Genomic DNA, 19694 nt, shown 5'->3' on the forward strand with positions numbered 1-19694 from the left:
AAGTAAAGAAAATGTGATAGGTTTTGAAATCACTCAGAGAAAACTGACATTGAATGCTTCCTTAAAGACAATAAGGTAAACATCACATTGTTTCAGTATTACTTCCATTCCATTATGAAACAGAGGATTTTGAGCAATCCTCTGAATGAGAATCCTCCCTCTGATAAATGCATAGCTAAAAGTAAGATCCTCCAAAAAAAGCAAGATCAGAATAGATCTCCGCTTGTTATTTTGCTTTCAGCTAATACCACAGCCCCCAAAAAAATTCTACTCACCTTTTACTCTCCATTCAATCCTGACATATATATCAGAAATTTTTGGACCAATGAGCATTTCACATGCATTTCACATCAGGAGGAAAAATGCATCTTCACAAAATGCACTTCTAAAGAGCGGGACAAAACTGCCATTTGCCATTTTGTGTTACTATCCATTACTAAAATCAAATACTGCATGCTAAAACAGAAGCATGCTTACCACAAACTGGAAATACCTTCCTGTTCAAATGTGCTTAAAATCTCTGTGCACACTTCAGTACTCTTTTCAATGTATTTGCAATTGAAAAAAACATCCTCTTACTTTTACAGACTGTAGTTCCACAAAGCACTTAAGGAAATATTTTTCCAATGATGCATTTATCCATAGAATTAAAAATATGCAAATACTTAAACCAAGTTCTATTTCTCCTGTTCCCCACTTACTGGCAGGAAAATTTCAGCCTTCTGATGGTAATTTTACTGTTTCTTACTTTTTATTAGAAATGTGCTACACAAATATAACACTTAAACCAATACCAATAATTACCCAGCCCACTAGTAAATTCCACTTTGGCATGCCTACCCTAAGTAAAATCTTGCAACTCATTCTACTTTATTCTGAAGAATGATTAGCTGAAATCTGGATCTTATGGAAAATAACCTGATTGTAGCATATTGTAGCTATGATTGTAGCTGAACATTGTCAAGGGAAACAAATCATACATAAAAGCTAATGTGTGGGAAAACAAGCAAAAAACATAGAAACTATTTAAAACACGAGGTCTTCAGTCTTTGGAGCTATGGTGCTCAGTGTGCTTCAGAGTCAAGCATACTTCTTCTTGAGACTAAGAGCTAAAACACTAAACATCACTAAAAAGTGATGTTTTTATAGCAGTATCTTCAAGTGTGCTTAAAGTGTACTTCTTCATTTGGACTGGGCTGTATCTCACAGCTTTGGCAATTAGGCCAACTATGGCACAGCATGTTATTCCACCATCCCAGAAGCAGAACAAGACTCAAACTGGGTAGACAGAAGAAGCTGTCACAACTACTCAAAATCTCAACTACACAGCAATGGTCCCAGTAATCCATTCTAAAGATTTTTTGGAGGGTGGAGATTCCCCTTTGTCTTCACTTTCAAAATCACTAGTTTTCACCTCTGGTAAAGGAAAATTGGATTTAAGGTACTGGATAAATAATACCTTATAAATAAACCACATGACATTAAATGCTGAACCAGCATGGGCTAAGTCTGCCATTTCACATTTATACCAAAAGTTTTGTAGTGCATCTCTGTCCTAGCAGATGTCAGATCCTTATCATCCGACCTCCAAGGGTCAGATAAATCTGGTATCAAGTATCAGGCCAGGATAAGTACTGTAACGTGGCCTCTGAATAATTCAGCTGAAGTGCCATAATGCAGTTATGCGTGATCCAGATCAAATTCATACTGCCAAGTTATTTGATAATACACAGATACAGCATTGGGGAGCACTGAGCCACAGGCTTCAAACAACTTCAAGTATCAGGACCAATATATACTAGTCAGCTTTTACTCCATTCTTTGCAAAGTCCCCTGGGTTTTTGCTATCATTAGCTGGAATTCTACTTGGGATTCACAGTTAATATTTCATGGTGTACTTAGATGTATGTCATCATAGTGGCAGTGTTGATAAATTATTTTTAAAACATGTTCTGCCATTTCGTTTTTATTTCTACTTCTGAAATTTAATGAAACCACACTGGTATGTGAATTAAAAGTAAACTGAAAATCTCCCAAAGATTTCCACCTTTTTTTTTTCTCCGTATGGAGTTATTTTCCTTATGTTCTTATCTATTTTTTACCAGCCTGCATGCAGAGAGCACACTAAGAAAGGATTAAATCCCCATTTTGCTGGTTTTGCTGAGACAAACATTTGGAAAGAATGTTTTTAAAATTCTCCTGTTCCCTATATGATGAAGATGGGAGAAGAAAGAGCCCTTGTTTAACAGACTCCTAGAAGATCACTTAAATTTGGCACAAAAGTTTCATGGACATTTTAGGGAGTAATCATGAAAGACAAAACATTTTTCATTTAAAACTATCTATCTAGATTGAAACAAAATATTCTGTTTATGTTCCTCTTCCAAATTTATTTTCCACAAGTTTGGATGGGGCTTTGAGCAACCTGGTCTAGTGAAAGGTGCCTCTCTCCGTGGCAGGGGGTTGGAACAAGATGAACTTTAAGGTCCCCTCCAACCCAAACCATTATATGGTTTTATGATTTTATGAAAATTTAAAGTGCTCTGAGGATTTGGTTTTGATCCAGATAAAACAGTTTTTCAACTTTTCAAAGCCAACCACTAAGTAAAGTTGACAGGATAACTTAGCAACTATTTTATAAAAGAAAGACAAGACCCCCAGGTCCTTCTCCACAGAGCTGCTTTCCACAATATCCACTGCTTTCCCTTGATCTATCCAGGTAGTTTGCTCATCACAGAAAGCAATTAGGTTGGCCAAGCATGATTTACCTTTAGTGTATCCATGCTGACTACTCCTGATCACCTTCTTGTCCTCCATGTGGACAAAGATGGCCCCCAGAATGGGGTACTCCATCACCTTTCCAGGGATTGAGGTGAGGCTGACTGTATGGTAGTTCCCTGGGTCCTCTTACCTTGTCCTTTTTGGAAACCAGAGTGACCTTTTATTGCAGTCCTCAGGCACCTTTCCTGAGTGCCACCAACTTTCAAAGGTGATTGTGAGCAGGCTTGCTATGGTGTCCACCAATTCTCTCAGCACTTGTGGATAAATCCTATCAGGGCCCATGGACTTGTGGACATCACGTTTGCCTGGTTGTTCTCTAACCCAATCATCCTTGACCAAGGGAAAACCTTCCTTCCAACACTCCTCTACCCTGGGCTCCCAGGTCAGAGATTCCTGAAGGCTGGTCATGTCCCAGTGCAAAGGCAGCATTCAGCAATTCTGTCTTCTCTGCATCCTCTGTTACCAGGGTGTCCCTTCCGTTTGGTAACAGGCCCACATAATCCTTAGCTTTCCTTTTGTTATTCATGTATTTGAAAAAGCCCTTCTTGTTCTTCTTGACATCCTTTGCCAGATTTAATTCCAGAGGGGCCTTGGCCTTCCTTGTATATCTCATTGCATGTGCAAAACAAGAACACAAGAACACACAAATCCTTTTTTTTATTATTGTGTATCCAAAGAGTCAATCATTTAGATCACATACAGGAATATTTTTCTGAACATTCAGCTTTGCATGATCTGCACTTGGGAGTCATCTTTCAAAAACATAACAAAAATTTGGCATTTCAAACTTCTGCATCAACTAATGTTCTGTAATTAAAGACAGATACTTCCAAGTAAGTAAAAGTCAAAATCAAGTGATATTACCAGTCTTCAATTAAACTACTTAAGTAGTTTAAGTAAGGAGCTAGTCTATTAGAAAAGATTTTTCATTCTTCTGCATTAGCCATCAATTAGACACAAGACTTAGCATATCTCAAAAACTTTAAATAAAGTAAAATGAAATAGGAATATTCGATCTTCAGTACTGATCAATAGGTCCTAATCAAGATGCCACAGTCTAATTTATGGTTTTCAACCTGATATGAGATGGAAAGATAAGGTTAGTGAAAAATGAGCACTAAATATTGTTATCTGTAATATCGATACATTACACGTAATGCCTATGAAGCATGAATAATGAGCTAAAGGCTATACAATAAAGTCTGCCTATAGTAAGTCCTGCTTTTTTTATATTGTTTACACTGGGTGGTAAAAACTACTCATTTTATTTCCAGGAAAGATCTTGAAGATAAAAGGAATGTGATAATTTTTTATATATATGCTGCTAATCACAGCCCTGCTTTGTAGATCCTCAAGTTGTTCCAGAGGCTTTTCCCTCAGTACTGATAACTCTCCGGCTATTTACAGTGCTGTCTTGAGCTATTGTTAAAATTAGATGGCTACTGGGGGCTAGGATGAACTTCCTTTCCATGGTTCAGAGAATAATCAGAGACAATGGGATGCCAAGTTTCATACTACTTCTTCCATATACTTCTATAAAGCCAGGTCCCTTTCAAAAGGCAGAAGGAAGCATTTTCAGCTACTTTCAAGTTTTTATTCAACTTTTAAATAGAACCAAATCCCTAATTTATAAAAGAAAATTAGTATTTTAATATATTTATTTCTGGTTATTATAACTTTTCCTCTCTTTTCTTTCTCTCACCTTTGTTTTTCTTTTTGGTACTAGTAAGAAATTATGTTCTTCACCTAAAGTGCAGGTCTGAGAATCAGGAATTTTTTTTTTTTTTCCCCCAAGACTTCCTGTGCAGATACAAATAAACTTAACCTCTGTGTCAGTTCTCACACCTGGCAAAAGAACTTCACCTTTATACTTATCTACTTTATGGAGAGTGTCTTCTCTCCTGCCTATGATTCTTGATTGCTGACAATTTTAATCCATTCATGTTCGTAGAGTATTTGAGGATGAAAGGTGCAAGAGAAAATTAAAGTATATTATTTTGTGGTAGAATGTTTTAATTAAAATGTCATGCAATTGTTTCAAATAAACCACTCTCCTGTGATCTACGTTTAAGGTGCTTGTCTACATTTACACAGCAAAAGACATATTCTTCTCCAAGCTAGGTCATATGAGGATATTGACTTCAGCTGATGCCGTCAGGCCTCAGAGAGGTCTCCTTCTCCAAAAATGGAAAAGACAGCCTTGGGAGTTTACCTGCTGCCTTTGTTATCTAGTCCCGACTATTAATTAACTGTGTGCCTTATTTTGGCCCCACTACCAAACCCTCAGAATGCCAAGAAAAGGAGACTAGTAAATGAAAGAGCAAGAGGTGGGTTGAGAACTGTTCATCTAATTCACAGGACTCTTCTAATGTGAGATACCAGGATTTTTCAGTCTCACCTGTAATCTTATTGGGGCAGGTTTTCAAATGAAGCTGAATTAAATCAAGCTTATAAGCCACTAAATCAGTTTAGGAGACAACTGCTTTTTCTAGAGCTTTTGCTGTGGCCCCATTCTAGTATTACTGCCTTCATCAAATTGCCACTTTTCCTGCTGCAGACAACAACTGCTTTGTTTACTCAGCAGAACTTCAATTTCCAATAACAGTGCAGCCTCTAAGCAGAACAAACTGTTCTAGAAAACATCCTAGAACTTAGCAAAGGTAGAGCTCCTGTTACCAGCTCTGATTTATTGCCTAAGCATCTTGTTTCCCAAGGAATGCCTTCCCTAAATGCTTTACTTTTCTTCTCCCTTGTTCAGAATCCTGTCCACAGTTATGAAACAATGAAGGATTCTGAGTTGTATGTATATCCGTTCTACAGGTATGGAACAAATTGTCTAAAGGCAAGAAAATTCATTAACACTGTATACCTTATTCATTATGACCATCTAATTTGGAAAGTTTCTTCATGGGTAAATGGACCTGAGAAACAGATGAAAGGTTATATATTTGCTAACATATTCATGCAGATGAGCCTCACACAAGGAGAAACCAGGGCCAACCTGCTGAGGCTGGTTTGTAGGTTACCACAGACGCATCAGATTTGAGAACAAACCTCACTGCTGACGACAGCACATGTTTTGCATGTGGTGGAAATGCCCATCTTTTACGCAGAGGGTTTTTGAATATAGAAAATAATTTCATGGGTTTGTAGAGGTGGGGTTTGTTTCTTTTTAGATAATGCTAACTTATTCATGAGACATTTCAGATTAAGCAGTAAACATATAACTCCTACTTCTTCAATTCTTCTAAATTATTACTTTTTCAATATAAAAACTCAGCCTATTTCTCTAAACATCTCTCAGACTGAGGATCAGTTATACCGAGATTTGTACTGTGCAATATATTTTTTAACCTACCAGAAATGTCATATCTATAATTTTACAGATAGTGACCTGTCTTTCCAGGAGCCTGCATTCCTTTTATGCTGGATAAATTTCTGTACAATTTATGCTATTTCTCTCAATGGGGACATTGCAAACCACTGTTTGCCTCCCACAAATAGCCAGAATTTTAACGTAAGTAAGCTTAGGTGGCTGAAGAAACAAGAAAGGATGAGAAGAGTATTGTGGGTAATGGGAACAGCACGCTAGAAATGTTGAGAATACCTGTCTCAGAACTGGAGATTTCTAGGATCAATGGCATTTTTTACCTCATTCAGGGCAAAATATTGACACATTCTTCATTCAATCAAACTTGGGATCCCATAGCTCAACTTACTAATGAAATTCCCTCTCACAGTTAAAAGGAAAAAAAAAAAAAAAGGACCAAAAAAATACTGAATATGAATGTGGAAGAAAGGCAATTTGATGTTTGTAATTATCGAGGCAAACTCCACGACCTGCTGAATGTATGCAAAATGGACCCTGGGTGGTGTATATAAAAGTGGTATGTGCAGAGAATAACAGCAAGTATTGAGGTTTCTTTCTGGTAAAGCAAGTCATCATACAGGATCCCTACCATGAGCACCAAGGGGGCTTCACTGAAAGGTAAGACTTTTGACATTCACCTGCTGATAAATTTTATATTTCTTTCCATTTTGATTGAACTAGGAGGCAGCTGAAATGTAACAGATCTAGAAACTGAGGTCTTCCAGCCCCCTAGTTTTCCAGATAGGGTGAAACCTGAAGAAAGGAACTTGATTCCTTTTGTCTTCTAAGAGTACCTTTGCATTGGGCAGTGTCACAGAAAATTGGCTTGAGGGATGTCACACCTTCATGTGAAAGTTTGGATCTGGACAGGTTTGCTACACCACTCAGAAGGCTATGACTGGAAGTCATTATCCACAAGTCTAGAGGTGATGTATTAATGTTCAAATTAATGTTTTCCTAATGGTTGTCAACTTTCCAAGCCAACAAGTCTCAGGTTTTCTTATTCATAGAGTTATTCCTCAGAGTACTTTCCTAACTGCAGCGTGCAGCATGTACCTTGGCCATGGGGGAGAAGGAAGGCTTACTTCAATATTGTGTAAATCCACATTTTTTTAATGTAGAGCTAGAAAGAAACATCACATTATATCATTACGGATAGTTTTGTTGATTTATGAAATACACTTAATTTAGCATTATAAATAAGTCTAGTGAACCAATATAGGTAACGGGTCAGTTTCCAGAAGTAAAGTCTCAGAACAAGTACATTCATTTACCAAATATTCTCTTTTAATTATTTTCCATTGTTTTTTTCTGTCTATTTTATTTCACTGAATAAAAAACTTAACTCTGTTAAGTTAATATGGAAAGTTTTAAACAGATGAGGCTTTGTGCTTTAGATAAGGAGAAGTTCTTTATATCAGTTTCAGAAGCTCAGGGAGAAAAGACAAAAACTATCACTGATTTCTTAGAAGTAGGAAATTTAGGGTTAAACTGTAACGAGCAAAGAAGCACAGCTGCTGGAAATCTTTTGAAGAAACTCCCAGGACAATCACAACCTTAAGAGTGACCTAACCCCACTCTCTCACAAAAATTAATTTTAACTCCAAATGTTTTCAAAGAAGAAAAGGACCTCTGGGAGGAGGAGTAAAAAAAAAAAAAAAAAAAGGAAAGAAAGAAAGAAAGAAAGGAAGGAAAAAAAATAAAACAACCAATCTATTTTCCAAACTTATTTATCTGTGCAAATATAATTATGTATCTGTATTTGCACTGTGAAGAAGTTTGATTTGTTTTTTCTTCTTTTTATCACTATGGTATAAATTCAGACACACAGTAAAATACTTCAGAATACACTGTACATGCAGCACAGGTTACCTTGTCTCCTCAAACTCTGTAACAGGCTCTGCTATAGCATCAGGATGACAGAGGGGAGAAAGGATGAGAGAATTACAGAATTACAGTGTGTCCGTTCTCCACTGCTGTTCAGCAGCCAGCACAGGGGGTACTCTGAGCTGTATGACAGCACAGCCCAAATCACCCAGCACCTGGCTCTGACAGCCACTTCTAAATGCACCTGCAAGTCAACGTGAGCCTATTTTGCTGTGTTTTAAACTGGAACAGGTTTGTTGCTGGTGGTCCTTCTGGTGTCCCACATGCTTCTGACAAAGGAAGGAGTGACCTCTTTGCCAATCTGCCCCAATGGATCTGTCAATTGCCAACTTTCCCTTGAGGAACTTTTTGACCGAGCAGTTAAACTTTCACACTACATCCACTTCCTCTCTTCGGAAATGTTCAATGAATTTGTAAGTACTCTTTTCCTGAGAGCAAGAAAATATAAAACGCCAATTTAATACTTTTAATCACAAACATATGTTAACATACAATAAGTAAACAAATATGACTGCTGCACAGACAGTGATAGTCCCGATGGTGACCAAATCTGTATATAGTCCTGAATGTTGCTAAGATCCCCAGCACCTCTATTAAAAGATACCATTTTCCCATCACTCTTTATCTGTGGAACATATGTTTTTGCTGGGTGCCAGTTCCACTCTAGAGACTCACCAGAAACTTTTGACCATTAAAGCATAAAAGAAGTGATAAAAGCTATGGAACAACAATTAGCTAGCACAGTGTTTGAGCAGAAGCTCTTACCTTTCTGTCTCAATAATGCCTGTCCGTGCTGATCTGCAGGATGAACGCTACGCCCAGGGCCGGGGTTTCATTGCAAAAGCTGTCAATAGCTGCCACACTGCATCTTTAACCACTCCTGAAGATAAGGAGCAGGCTCAGCAGATTCATGTAAGTCTCATTTCTAGGGTCATTCAGTGTAAGACAGAACAGGGGAAGGCAGGGAAGGAGGGTTATGGAACAATTAGGCAGCAGTCAGAGTGAGAGGGAGATCAGCTCTATCAGAATAAAAAAGCCCGGAAGAGGAAAGCACCAAAAAGCCAAAGTTGATTTAACATTTGCTGATACTAAGTTGCAAACCATACAGCATATATAAGTACCAGTGACTTTCATCATACCTTCCATTTCCTGTATGGTACATGTAATCACTGCATCTTATTTCCAATTAAAATACTACCTCATGGAGCAATGCCAGGTACCATGCTTGTGCAGTGCTGAGAACACTACAACTTTTAAACATTATTTTAAAACATCTTATAAACAATTAATATATTTACAAACATAAAAACACATCGCTGTATGTAGACAGAGATAAATAGTTTTCCAGTAACTCAAAACACTGGCATTACTAAAAAAGCATTGAAAATATATTCTTGCTGTTACCAGTAGGCAAAAGTGGTCACATCATCATTCAAATACAAAGACTCTAGTGTGAAAATCTGCAAAATATCTGTAAAGAGAAACACACTACATACATACATCATTTGTAATAATCATAAACTTCAGTGAAGATGAAGATAATCTTGTTCAGCCTATGCTCACAGATACAATTTGAAAATTCTCAGGAGAGAAAAATATCAGAGTGATATAAATGGGGCTGTTCCAGAGCGAAATCTCTATCAGTTTCAGGGTGGTGGTGGTATCTTCTCAATCCCACAGTATTGCCAGCTTCTCTGTGTGTCATTCAGATGTTCTATTGGGAGCAATAGAATTCACAGCCCTGGGTTGTGCATCTAGAAAAGAAGAAAAGGTTTAATACTGCCACTACCTTAAACCATAAGCTTTATGAATTCCTATGGGCCACAAGAAAGGACAATTTTTAAAACCAGAGAGCTACTGCTGGAAGCACTACTGTTCAAAGGGGAGGACAGATGAATTATGTAGAGGCAATAAAAGCTATTTAGTGGTTTCCCAGAATGTGCACCTTCCAGTCAGTACTAAACCTAAAAAAAAAAAAAATAAAATAAAAATGATCAGTGGATTTTAAAATGTTCATCAAAAATCAGGTAAGGAGTTCTGGGTGTGCTTTCACAGAGATGAGACATAGTTATGCTTGCTAGTTCTTAATGTTGAGAGTATTCGATTATATTTTCCGCTGCAATACGGCTTGTGCAAATATTGTAGAACATGATGACACCAATGACAAACTTCAAAAATGCAATTGCATAGAGCTATCTAAGACTAGGCTATAGGGCACATACAGTGATAGGTCCTGGAATAAGTTCCTAAATCACAGTGTCTGAGGACACTGCTCTAAACATGTTACCAGAATTTAGCTTTCTTCTTTTAACTGCCTTTCCTTACTATGGATGAGCAGCATGAAGACCTACTGAATTTAATATTGGGAGTTCTGCGCTCCTGGAATGATCCCCTGATCCATCTGGCCTCTGAAGTACAAAGAATCAAAGAAGCTCCAGAAACCATTCTCTGGAAGGCTGTGGAGATTGAAGAACAAAACAAACGACTTCTAGAAGGAATGGAGAAAATCGTTGGGCGGGTAAGTATTAGGTCCTTAACACCCTTCCAGCCTATTGCTTTAAGGAGGACACATACACTGATAGGCTCTCCCTGCCTGGAATATGAAAGGAAACAGTAGATGTGAAGATAAAAAAGGGAGACAAAATAGTCGAGTTTGAGAACTTTTCAGCTTTCTTCTTTCAGCTTTCTTTTCTTCTGCTATCTTGCAATTTCTAAAGAGACAATGTGATATGATTGTCAGAGAATAATCCATCATACTCCCAGTCATGCTTCAGGGGAGGGTGTAATCATCAGGACTGGCTGTGGTCACTCTATCTTTGAGTATTTTCAATTTGCAATCCTGATTGTTTAACAAGGCATCTCCATTTTTTCCATATGCACATATATATATATGTGTGTGTGTGTGTGTTTTAGCATATTTATATTTATCTGTATACAAATAGGTATTATGCATAGTTTTTGGAAACAGATACTGTGTTTAAAACAGCTCTGGGAGTCTGGGCTATTGCAAAGATGTGGCATACAGCAAAGTAAACCTGATATCTTTCATTTCTCTTTTCACACCACACTGATTCCTCTGGACTCTGTGTCAGACTTGGTTCCCCCTATATTTGTAAGTTTAGACAACAAAGCTGTTGTTTCACAAAACCCATACTTGAATAGCTCGTTACCAGTAATTGATTGAAAGCTTTCCTGAATAAAACCAGCTCTTGCTTGTTTATTTTTAAAGGAGCCTCTGTTAGTCGCTGAATTTATCATTCTGTCAGTGAGTTAGATGTTGACAAGAGGTTCTGACTTCACTGCTCTGAGCAGCTGAACAGCATGAAGAGTGCCACCATCATTGTATCCACCACTTTCCACTAGATTGCTCATGGTCTCTCTTTCAGTGAGGTGTCTCTTCACTCAGAAACCTTATACCATCCAGGCCACAAATACATTTATCAGTGTAATCAAATACATCTCTATCACACATCCATGTGTAAAAAGGGTGCAGGTGAGGATTCCAGATAAGAGTAAGTTAGGTGCTGCTCCAGTTGCCCTGTCACCACCTTCTCATTCACATTATTTACTGAAAGAGATAAGACTGGCACATTCATTAGTGTCAAACCACATTTTTGAGTCATAGTGGGTCTGGTTTTTTTGCCTTTTGCTTAAACTGGATTGTAGCGACACATATTCTCCTATGTGTCTTTACAAAGTACAACTTGTATGAAATAAGGATGATGCACAAGCACCAGTAGTCACAGACTTCCTTCTTGCTATGAAAGGTAGATTTATGCGATATGAGAAAATGAATAATTGTCTTCAAACATGGAGAATTAAACCAATCTTCACCACAGATACTAGCTCACTACATGAGTTCCTACATGTAGTTTTCTAACATTAGAGGTCATTGTATCACTCAGCATTTTTTTTAATGGAATCTGAAGCCCAGTACTTCTGAATATGTATTATTGAGAGATTTGTCTGATAAGGGCTGAGACAAATCTGTTGGTTTCACACAAACAACTTCTAAGAACAAGTGTTAACAAAGTTTTGAAGGTGGAGGGAGCCAAAGAGAGATGTCCCTGATGAGTTCATGCAAGAAGGAAGGTTTGATTTCTTTGCAAAGTCAGGTTTCCCTGAATATTGGCTAGCACACTAGTTCTCTTAAAACACTACTGAGACAGTTATGCTTTTTACATGCTTTAGGGAAATAAACCAGAAAATCTGACAAATTCTTTCAAAATCTGAATGAAGATGTGGAACATTATATCGAATAGTGTGAGGCACAACAGAAAGCACATTAGAAGCCATACAATAGTAACTAGCATTCTTCAAGGACAGCATTTTAAATGCTGCCTTCTACATCCAGTCAGGTTCACTATCATTTACTATTAGTACCATTTTGTGTATTTAGGTTCATTCTGGGGAGGTCGGAAATGACATTTACACTCCATGGGACGGACTTCCATCCCTGCAGCTTGCTGATGAGGACTCCAGACTCTTTGCCTTTTACAACCTGCTGCACTGCCTCCGCCGAGATTCCCACAAAATCGACAACTATCTCAAGGTTCTGAAGTGCCGCCTAATCCATGATAACAATTGTTGAGTACTCATGGGTCTAATAACATACTGAAATCATTCATTGTGTGTTCTTGATGCTTTGCCACTTTGTGAAAAGTCACACTGTGCAGTATCTGTTCCATCAGTAACTTTCAGGCATGTTTGTATGAATTCCGGCTGCAACTATTAGCACCACAGGTGTTGGTGCTTTAAAATATTACCAGCTACTTGTATGACAAGAATACACTTTTCTGTCTAATCTCCTCCCCTAGTAGTATTTCAGTGATTACCAGGTCATGCAGATACAAATAAAAATTATCTTAAATCCAAAAGCACATAACACTGAGTGGTATCAGTGAATAAAAAATAGATGGTATGGTTTATACCTTTAACAGCAGCTTCTCTTTTGGGATCTCAATTTCCAGTTACTGATAACAGGATATCTTACTTGCATCAGTGTTTACACCCTCTCCAAAAAGAGAGGAAACAAAAAAGAGGGACATAAGAAAGCAGATGAATCACCTCTTACACTAAACTACCCTAAAGTGAAAGTATGGTCTGAAATCCAATCTGCTTAGATCAATTATTTTACTCTGTACAAAAAACTGTCAGAGTAGGGAGAGAAAGGTTAAGGAATCCATCCTGGCTAACACAGCCATTGATTCCGCATGCAATTCATGGAGAGAGAAGACACATCCAGAATTTTAAGGACAGAGATACAGATATATCTATGCCTCTACTGACTAGAGAAAAGGCATTTCCAATGGAAAGTTCATTATATTTGAGGTAGCTATTTGAGGGCAAAGGAACCAACTGGTTTCAGTAGGTCTCAAAAGGAAATGATGGGCATTCACATCATATCATATCATATCATATCTCGTATCGTATCGTATCATATCATGTCATATCTTCATCTGCTTTTCACATTCCTCCCAAACAATGTGGTGGTTGCGGTTACTTGGAGAACTTTGAAGCCATAAAAGGGCATCAGCTGAGCTGAGGTGTCTTTTGTCCTAAAACCAAAGTGTCTACGTTTACTTTGAGTTGAGTCACAAGGTTTTTAGGGCACTCATTTCAAAACACTATGGTTACATATTGAAAATTTGGAAAGACCAAAACAACTGACTACTTTTGAAAGAATCTGGCTTACAGTCACACAGCAAGTAAGAAGCCAAACTGCAACAAAAGCCGTTGACCATACCTATATATTGCCCTTGTAAGCAATAAATAAACCCAGCCTTGGCTTCATCACACAGTTTTAGCAAACAGGAGCTTAATTTCCAATCAGCTCCTCATGGAGCTGGCTTCCCACTACACAAGCATGCTGCATTGCTCCAGGTTGGAGCCAGCTCAGAGGAAGAGTGAAACACCAGAGATGGGTTTTAGGGCTTAAGACTTTCATTACCATAACAGAATAAGCACAGCCATCATAGGTATTTATGTAAGAGATTAGATAATACCAACTGCCAGAAAGGTCTCCATCTCTATAAGAACGCAATGATACTTGCATTTCTAATTGTGTATATATATAATGACCTTTTAATCTCTTCATGTTTTCAATTATTGATTGCCTCAGGCTTTATCTGGATAAGTATACACTAAGCCAAATTTTAATCTATAAAAAATCACCTTTACAGTAAGCAAATTCCTTGTAGGACAGTCACAACTGACATATTTCATAAGCTCTGAAATAGCACAAAACCTGGGGCATATGCAACAGCAGTTTAACAACACAGCTGTACAGCATAGTCAAGCAAGAAAATGGATATAATTTGCCAAGCAAAATGCAAGTGTCCCAACTAGAATTTAAAATGGTTATAATATTCTACTTTTTGTTATAATGCCAATGGAGGAAAAAGAAGCATTTTAAAGGAAAGGAAAAAAAGAAAAAGAAAAAATGTCCTTTGTAATTATCATAAGTGCTTAGAATTACAGTGTGAGTTCTTATTGAAAAGAAAACATGAATAATGGGACTGGTCTGTATTGAGCTGGAAAAACGATTATGTCTCACTGAGCAAACTCCTACCTCAGAATCTCTTTAGAATTCAAAAGCAACTTGATTAATAGGGCAGACATTCATAATTTTACACTTACATGACTAGATCTAAAACAATGACTTTCATTAACTGCTTAAAAATTACAGTGCTAAAACAATTGTTTAAAACTTGCATGCACTGGCTTTATTACAGCCTATTTTAGCACAATTATGAGTTTTTTAATTTCATAAAGAAAGATACAAGAGAATGACAAAAAAGGAATCTAAACAACTGAAAAGCTATCTGTTTCACAGCTGCTTAGCTAAAGTAGTATTAAAAGTGATCTGGTTAATATTCTGAGTCATCACAGCTGTCACAGAGACAGAGAGACACAGAAGCCCATGAACACATTCAGGGCTACACCTTCCCTGCCCTGCCGTGGACAAACTCTTCAGACTCTGAATGTTCAAGCCACAATGTAGGTCAATTGGAAATTCTATTTCTTTGAGTTGTTAGTAGGAACAATACATACTTATCTTACTGATAGATAGATATTAGGAAGGACGTCTTTACTGGGAGGGTGGTGAGGCACTGGTACAGGTTGCCCAGAGATGCTGCGAATGCCCTATCCCTGGCGGTGTTCAAGGCCAGGCTGGGCTGTGAGGAGCCTGATCTATCAAAAAGTGTCCCTGACCACAAGGGAATCAGCTCTGTATTGAAAGATGATCTTCAAGGCCCCTTCCAAACCAGGTTAATTTTATGATTCTATGATTCTAACATTTTGTTAATTAGTCCATATTTGTAAGTCCTGAGCAACTCGTGTCTTTTGTCCAACAAGAAATTACATGGCCAAACTCTTATTTTATATAAAATTGAATTTAAAACAAGCATGTTCTTTCTAAATAAAAGAAGCTGATAACAATAAGTATTTTTTTCCGAGCGTATTAACTTGTGGCTACTTCACAAAATGGCTAGTTTTCTAATTATTTATTCAATGTCCAAATTGGCCATATTTAAAAATCTGTTCATATATTTACTTCTGTTCATTTAAGATTGCATAGTGACAGGAATGGAAAGAAAAGGTCCACTTAGCTGAAATATAGGCTCCTTAGCTGAAATATAGGTTCTGTTCCCTTTTAAAATTATATTCAAGGTTCCATAGATGGCACTAAATTTAAGAAAACACTTTGTGACATGGAATCTAAATGGTATGAAGTTTAAGCCAACTTATTACTGAGAGCATTTATCACTGAACACAACAGAGGAGCAGAGATACACAAAACAGAAATCGACTTGTTATTCAAGACTTGTTTCTAGACTCCAGGATGATAGGTAGCCACTGGAGCAAAAAGAAATAATTTTGAGGATGATTTTAAAGACAATAAGGGAAGATTTTATTGACAGTATATATCATTTGGAATCAGCTGCTTAACTAATAATGTGATAATCTTTCTATCATCCTTTCTATTCCTCTTTTGTATTTGAGATCCTACGAAAAGCCTCCAGTGTTTTAACTATAACTTGGCAATTCATCTGTACAATAGAGTTGACCTTTACAGTATTATTTCAAAGACAATGCACAATTCTAATAAAAAGGGATACACAGTGTAGACACCACACATATCTTCTAAATTTAATTTCTGAACAACAGAAATTCTCTGGGGGCTACATTTTAAATAGAGTCTGCTTATTATTAATGAAATGTATACGGCAACAAATTATGTCAGAAATGTAAACTCAGTAATCATACTTATGTTTATATCCATACACTAAAGAAATCTAGTAGTACAACCATGCATGGGAATAACACCACAGGCATACACATTCCCACTGAAACTACTGGGTTTGCTGATCTGTAAAGCTATTAACATATATGACTATTTCTGTCTCAAGCCCTTAATGACTTGTGCCTGCAAATTACTTTGCTACATCTTGAAGACTGATGTTGAGCCTTGGTGTTCAATTCAATTGCAATTTAAGATTGACTACACACAGATTTATATTAAGTGCTAAAAAACGTTTTAAAACAACAGTTTTAAAACATAATGATACCTTTTTGAAGTTCTTCATGTTCATATCCATCTTAAGGAATGAAGCTAAATTCAACATCAGTCTCAGAAAACAGTGTCAGCCATGGTTTTCCAACTTTTTTTCCTAAAGAACTCAATGACTACCAGATAGCATTTTAACAGTATCTATTATTATTGGGATTTTAAGGCTGTATTTAGATATATCCCCCCACAACTAAATACTTTTTTTTAATTACATTTTTTCATAGTGATTTTTCATTTCCGTTCCTCTATTCAACTGTGGGGAGTAAATGAAAACAGACAAGCAATGGTGCCTAATGTCCTCTGAAATATATCTTTTTTTCCATACAGTGAAAGCAGTACAAACTGTCCTTATTTTTGGAGAAAAAAAGTAAGAATTCAGAGACTTCTCCCATCTGACTTTTGGAACATACAAAAAATGCAAGGCCATTTTGAAGGATACAGAGCCCACCTTCCAATTCACAATTTTAATGTGCATTGAGGAAAGTAAAAAACCATATTGCTTACATTGTCACTAATGGTTTTTTATGCCCTTTTAATCACCCACTTAAATCCCATGCTAACATTCTTGGGTTTGGGAAGACATGCCTTGGATGAACCCTTTACTGCAAATTCCTATATTTTTGATATTCTCAATATTTTCATTTTTAAAAAAACGATAACATAGAGAGTAGACAAAATTTGTTAAAGAACACTTTTACAACAAATGCTTTGCTAAATTTCATCAAGTCAGCTACCAGAAAGTGCTTTGCCAAACATAAAAATGAACAGTATTTACCAACAATATTTAATAATAGTAGTCCTTCAAAAACAGAATTTTCTTATCAAACATCACCACACTAATTAGGGGAACAGTTTTCCCTTTTTAATAAATGATAGGGTTCATTACACTGAAGAGTTCAGATCACTTATTAATTCACAAGTGACAGTGTGAGTCATCAAAAATGCTAAGAGCACTCACTCCAGCATATCAAAGAAGCCATAAAGCTCATACCATTTGTACCATATACCACATGTTGCAAAGGATTTTGCAAATATTGAATAGATAACACGCATGTGCACTCAGTGAATAGGAATTGATTTGTGCACTAAATTACTAACTCTAAAAATATTCCCATTCACTAATGGAGTATTTTTCTCTATCAAGATGACTACCGCCCTTCAGCTTTCAGTGTCAAATAAGAATACTATATATTTAACAGTATTATCAGAATTACTAGACCAACACTCATCAACCAAGTCACTGTTATTGTACATTAAGACAGAAGAAAAAAGGAGCCCTTCCCAACAAGGTCCTGCTCTGTTTATTTATAATTCAAAGAAGACGAAAGTGTGGTACATAACATTAACTTGTCTCTCTGCCATTGTTTTCACTCCTTTGCTAAGGTAGAAATAGCTCCTGAAATATATATAGATATTATTGTGCTTACCTTTACTGACTTCATGTTTGAAAACATTGTGCATGGTTTGCAGGATTAGGCCAATAATCACACATGACAATAGGCTCTTTCTTTAGCCAGATGATTGAAATAACAATAATCTTCCCCAGGACCCAGTCTTGGGAGATTTCCAGCCTGATTTCATGGATAAAAATAGTTCATATAGAGCAAAAAACTTTCCAAGCTTTTGATGATTATCCAAGCCTAACTAAAGCCTCAGAGTCTTTTGGATGCTTCAACATCCTGGATCTACAGCACATGTACTGTAACTTAATATGACAAAAGATACTTGAATTGATTGGATTTGCATGGTATCTTCATGAGGCCCATGCAATAGAGACCATGGGTCCTCATGTCAATGCTAATGTAATAAGCAGCTCAGCATTTCTTTAAAGTGTTTTTTGTGTTATTTGCAAGGAATTTGTTCTCTGTGTCCCTGTCGCATCAAAGTGAGAAAATATAAAGGATTCTGTTCTTTATCATCTCATACTAGAAAATACTTCATGGTGTTAGAAAATACTCTCATAGTCTCTCAAGGGCCATGAGATGGAAGAAAGTGCAATGCACAGACTGAGTTTATTGAGAGACAAGCTTTTCATGTATGGCACCATGAAAAATGTAAAGCAAAAGCATCAGAAATGGTTTTCAAGAAGGTTAGGATACCCATTTATTTTTATTTTCACTTGAGATTCCATCTAAGTGAAAGTAATGTTTAGATGAATATAAGACAAAGAAACTAACACCAAAACAAGTGTTGAAGCTTTTAATACAGTGTTAGATAGTAGGATTGCTTCACAAGATCTTTTTGGTCTGCTACGCAATCCTCCTTGTGCATGTCATAACTCAGGAAAAAAAAAAAGCTACATCATTGCTGTGAGGGAAAAAAATTTCCTATGCAATTATTTATACTGTGCACATCACCCTGATATCAAGCCATGCCATAACTGGTATAGCCTTTTTATCAAATGGATTATGAATCCTGTCTTGGTGTAAATTAAGGGTAATATATATTTTATTGTCATGGCATAAATCTAACTAGGGGCAAAGAGCAGAGCAAAGCTGTAGAATGGTAGTGTTACTGTCTTTTACCCATACTACAGGTTTTAGAGAAGTAGTAAAGAAACACCTCCAAAGCATGCACTGAATCATAGAATCGCTAAATGGTCTGGGTTGGAAGGGACCTTAAAGATCATCTTGTCAAAGCCCCCTGCAATGGACTGGGACATTCTCTAGAGCAGGTTGCTCAATGCCCCATTCAACCTGACCTTGAACACTTGTGATAATGGAGCATCCAGAACTTCTCTGAGCAACATTTCAGCATCCCACCACCCCATTTTTAAGAAATTTACTCCTTTTATCCAATCTAAATCTACCCTCTTTCAGTCTAAAACTGTTGTCACTACAGGACAAGACATCCTGTTTATATACGGAAAGGTGACAATACCTTCTCCCTGAAACCTTCTGCCCCACCTTTCCCAGCCTTTCTTCACAGGAGAGGTGTTCCAGCCATCAGATAATTTTTGTGACCCTCTTTTGGATCTGCTCTAACAGTAGTTGTATTGGGCACCCAAAAACTGGACACAGTCATCCAGGTGGCATCTGGAACAGAGTAGAGTGGACGGAATTGCCTCTCTCAACCTGATGG

General features: G+C 37.1%; 2 protein-coding genes across 7 annotated transcripts in view; one reads left to right on the forward strand and one right to left on the reverse strand.

The window, feature by feature from the left end:
- The first annotated feature begins 6664 nt into the window (after positions 1 to 6664).
- On the forward strand, positions 6665 to 12920 carry PRL (prolactin). The gene is made up of 5 exons (XM_048307873.1): positions 6665 to 6769; positions 8270 to 8451; positions 8843 to 8950; positions 10377 to 10556; positions 12438 to 12920. The coding sequence occupies exons 1-5, from the start codon at positions 6742 to 6744 to the stop codon at positions 12627 to 12629; spliced, it is 690 nt and encodes a 229-aa protein (XP_048163830.1). The 5' UTR covers positions 6665 to 6741; the 3' UTR covers positions 12630 to 12920.
- Positions 8950 to 19694, reverse strand: part of LOC125327872 — a 294758-nt gene continuing 284013 nt past the window's right edge. For all 6 annotated transcript variants that reach the window (XR_007204430.1, XR_007204429.1, XR_007204428.1 and 3 more), the window contains one exon: positions 8950 to 10002. The gene's annotated coding sequence lies outside the window, so the exon portion shown is untranslated. The remainder of the gene's footprint in view (positions 10003 to 19694) is intronic.

This window comes from Corvus hawaiiensis, chromosome 1, assembly GCF_020740725.1.
Source record: "Corvus hawaiiensis isolate bCorHaw1 chromosome 1, bCorHaw1.pri.cur, whole genome shotgun sequence".
In the NCBI taxonomy this organism is placed as follows: domain Eukaryota; kingdom Metazoa; phylum Chordata; class Aves; order Passeriformes; family Corvidae; genus Corvus; species Corvus hawaiiensis.

What these genes read in the sequence shown, in the direction of transcription:
- PRL (XM_048307873.1), top strand. Translation starts at nt 6,742, where the DNA reads ATGAGCACCAAGGGGGCTTCACTGAAAG. An exon ending in CAAGGGGGCTTCACTGAAAG is followed by an intron (nt 6,770 to 8,269) that starts GTAAGACTTTTG and finishes AAACTGGAACAG; the next exon opens with GTTTGTTGCTGGTGGTCCTT. An exon ending in AGCAGGCTCAGCAGATTCAT is followed by an intron (nt 8,951 to 10,376) that starts GTAAGTCTCATT and finishes ATGGATGAGCAG; the next exon opens with CATGAAGACCTACTGAATTT.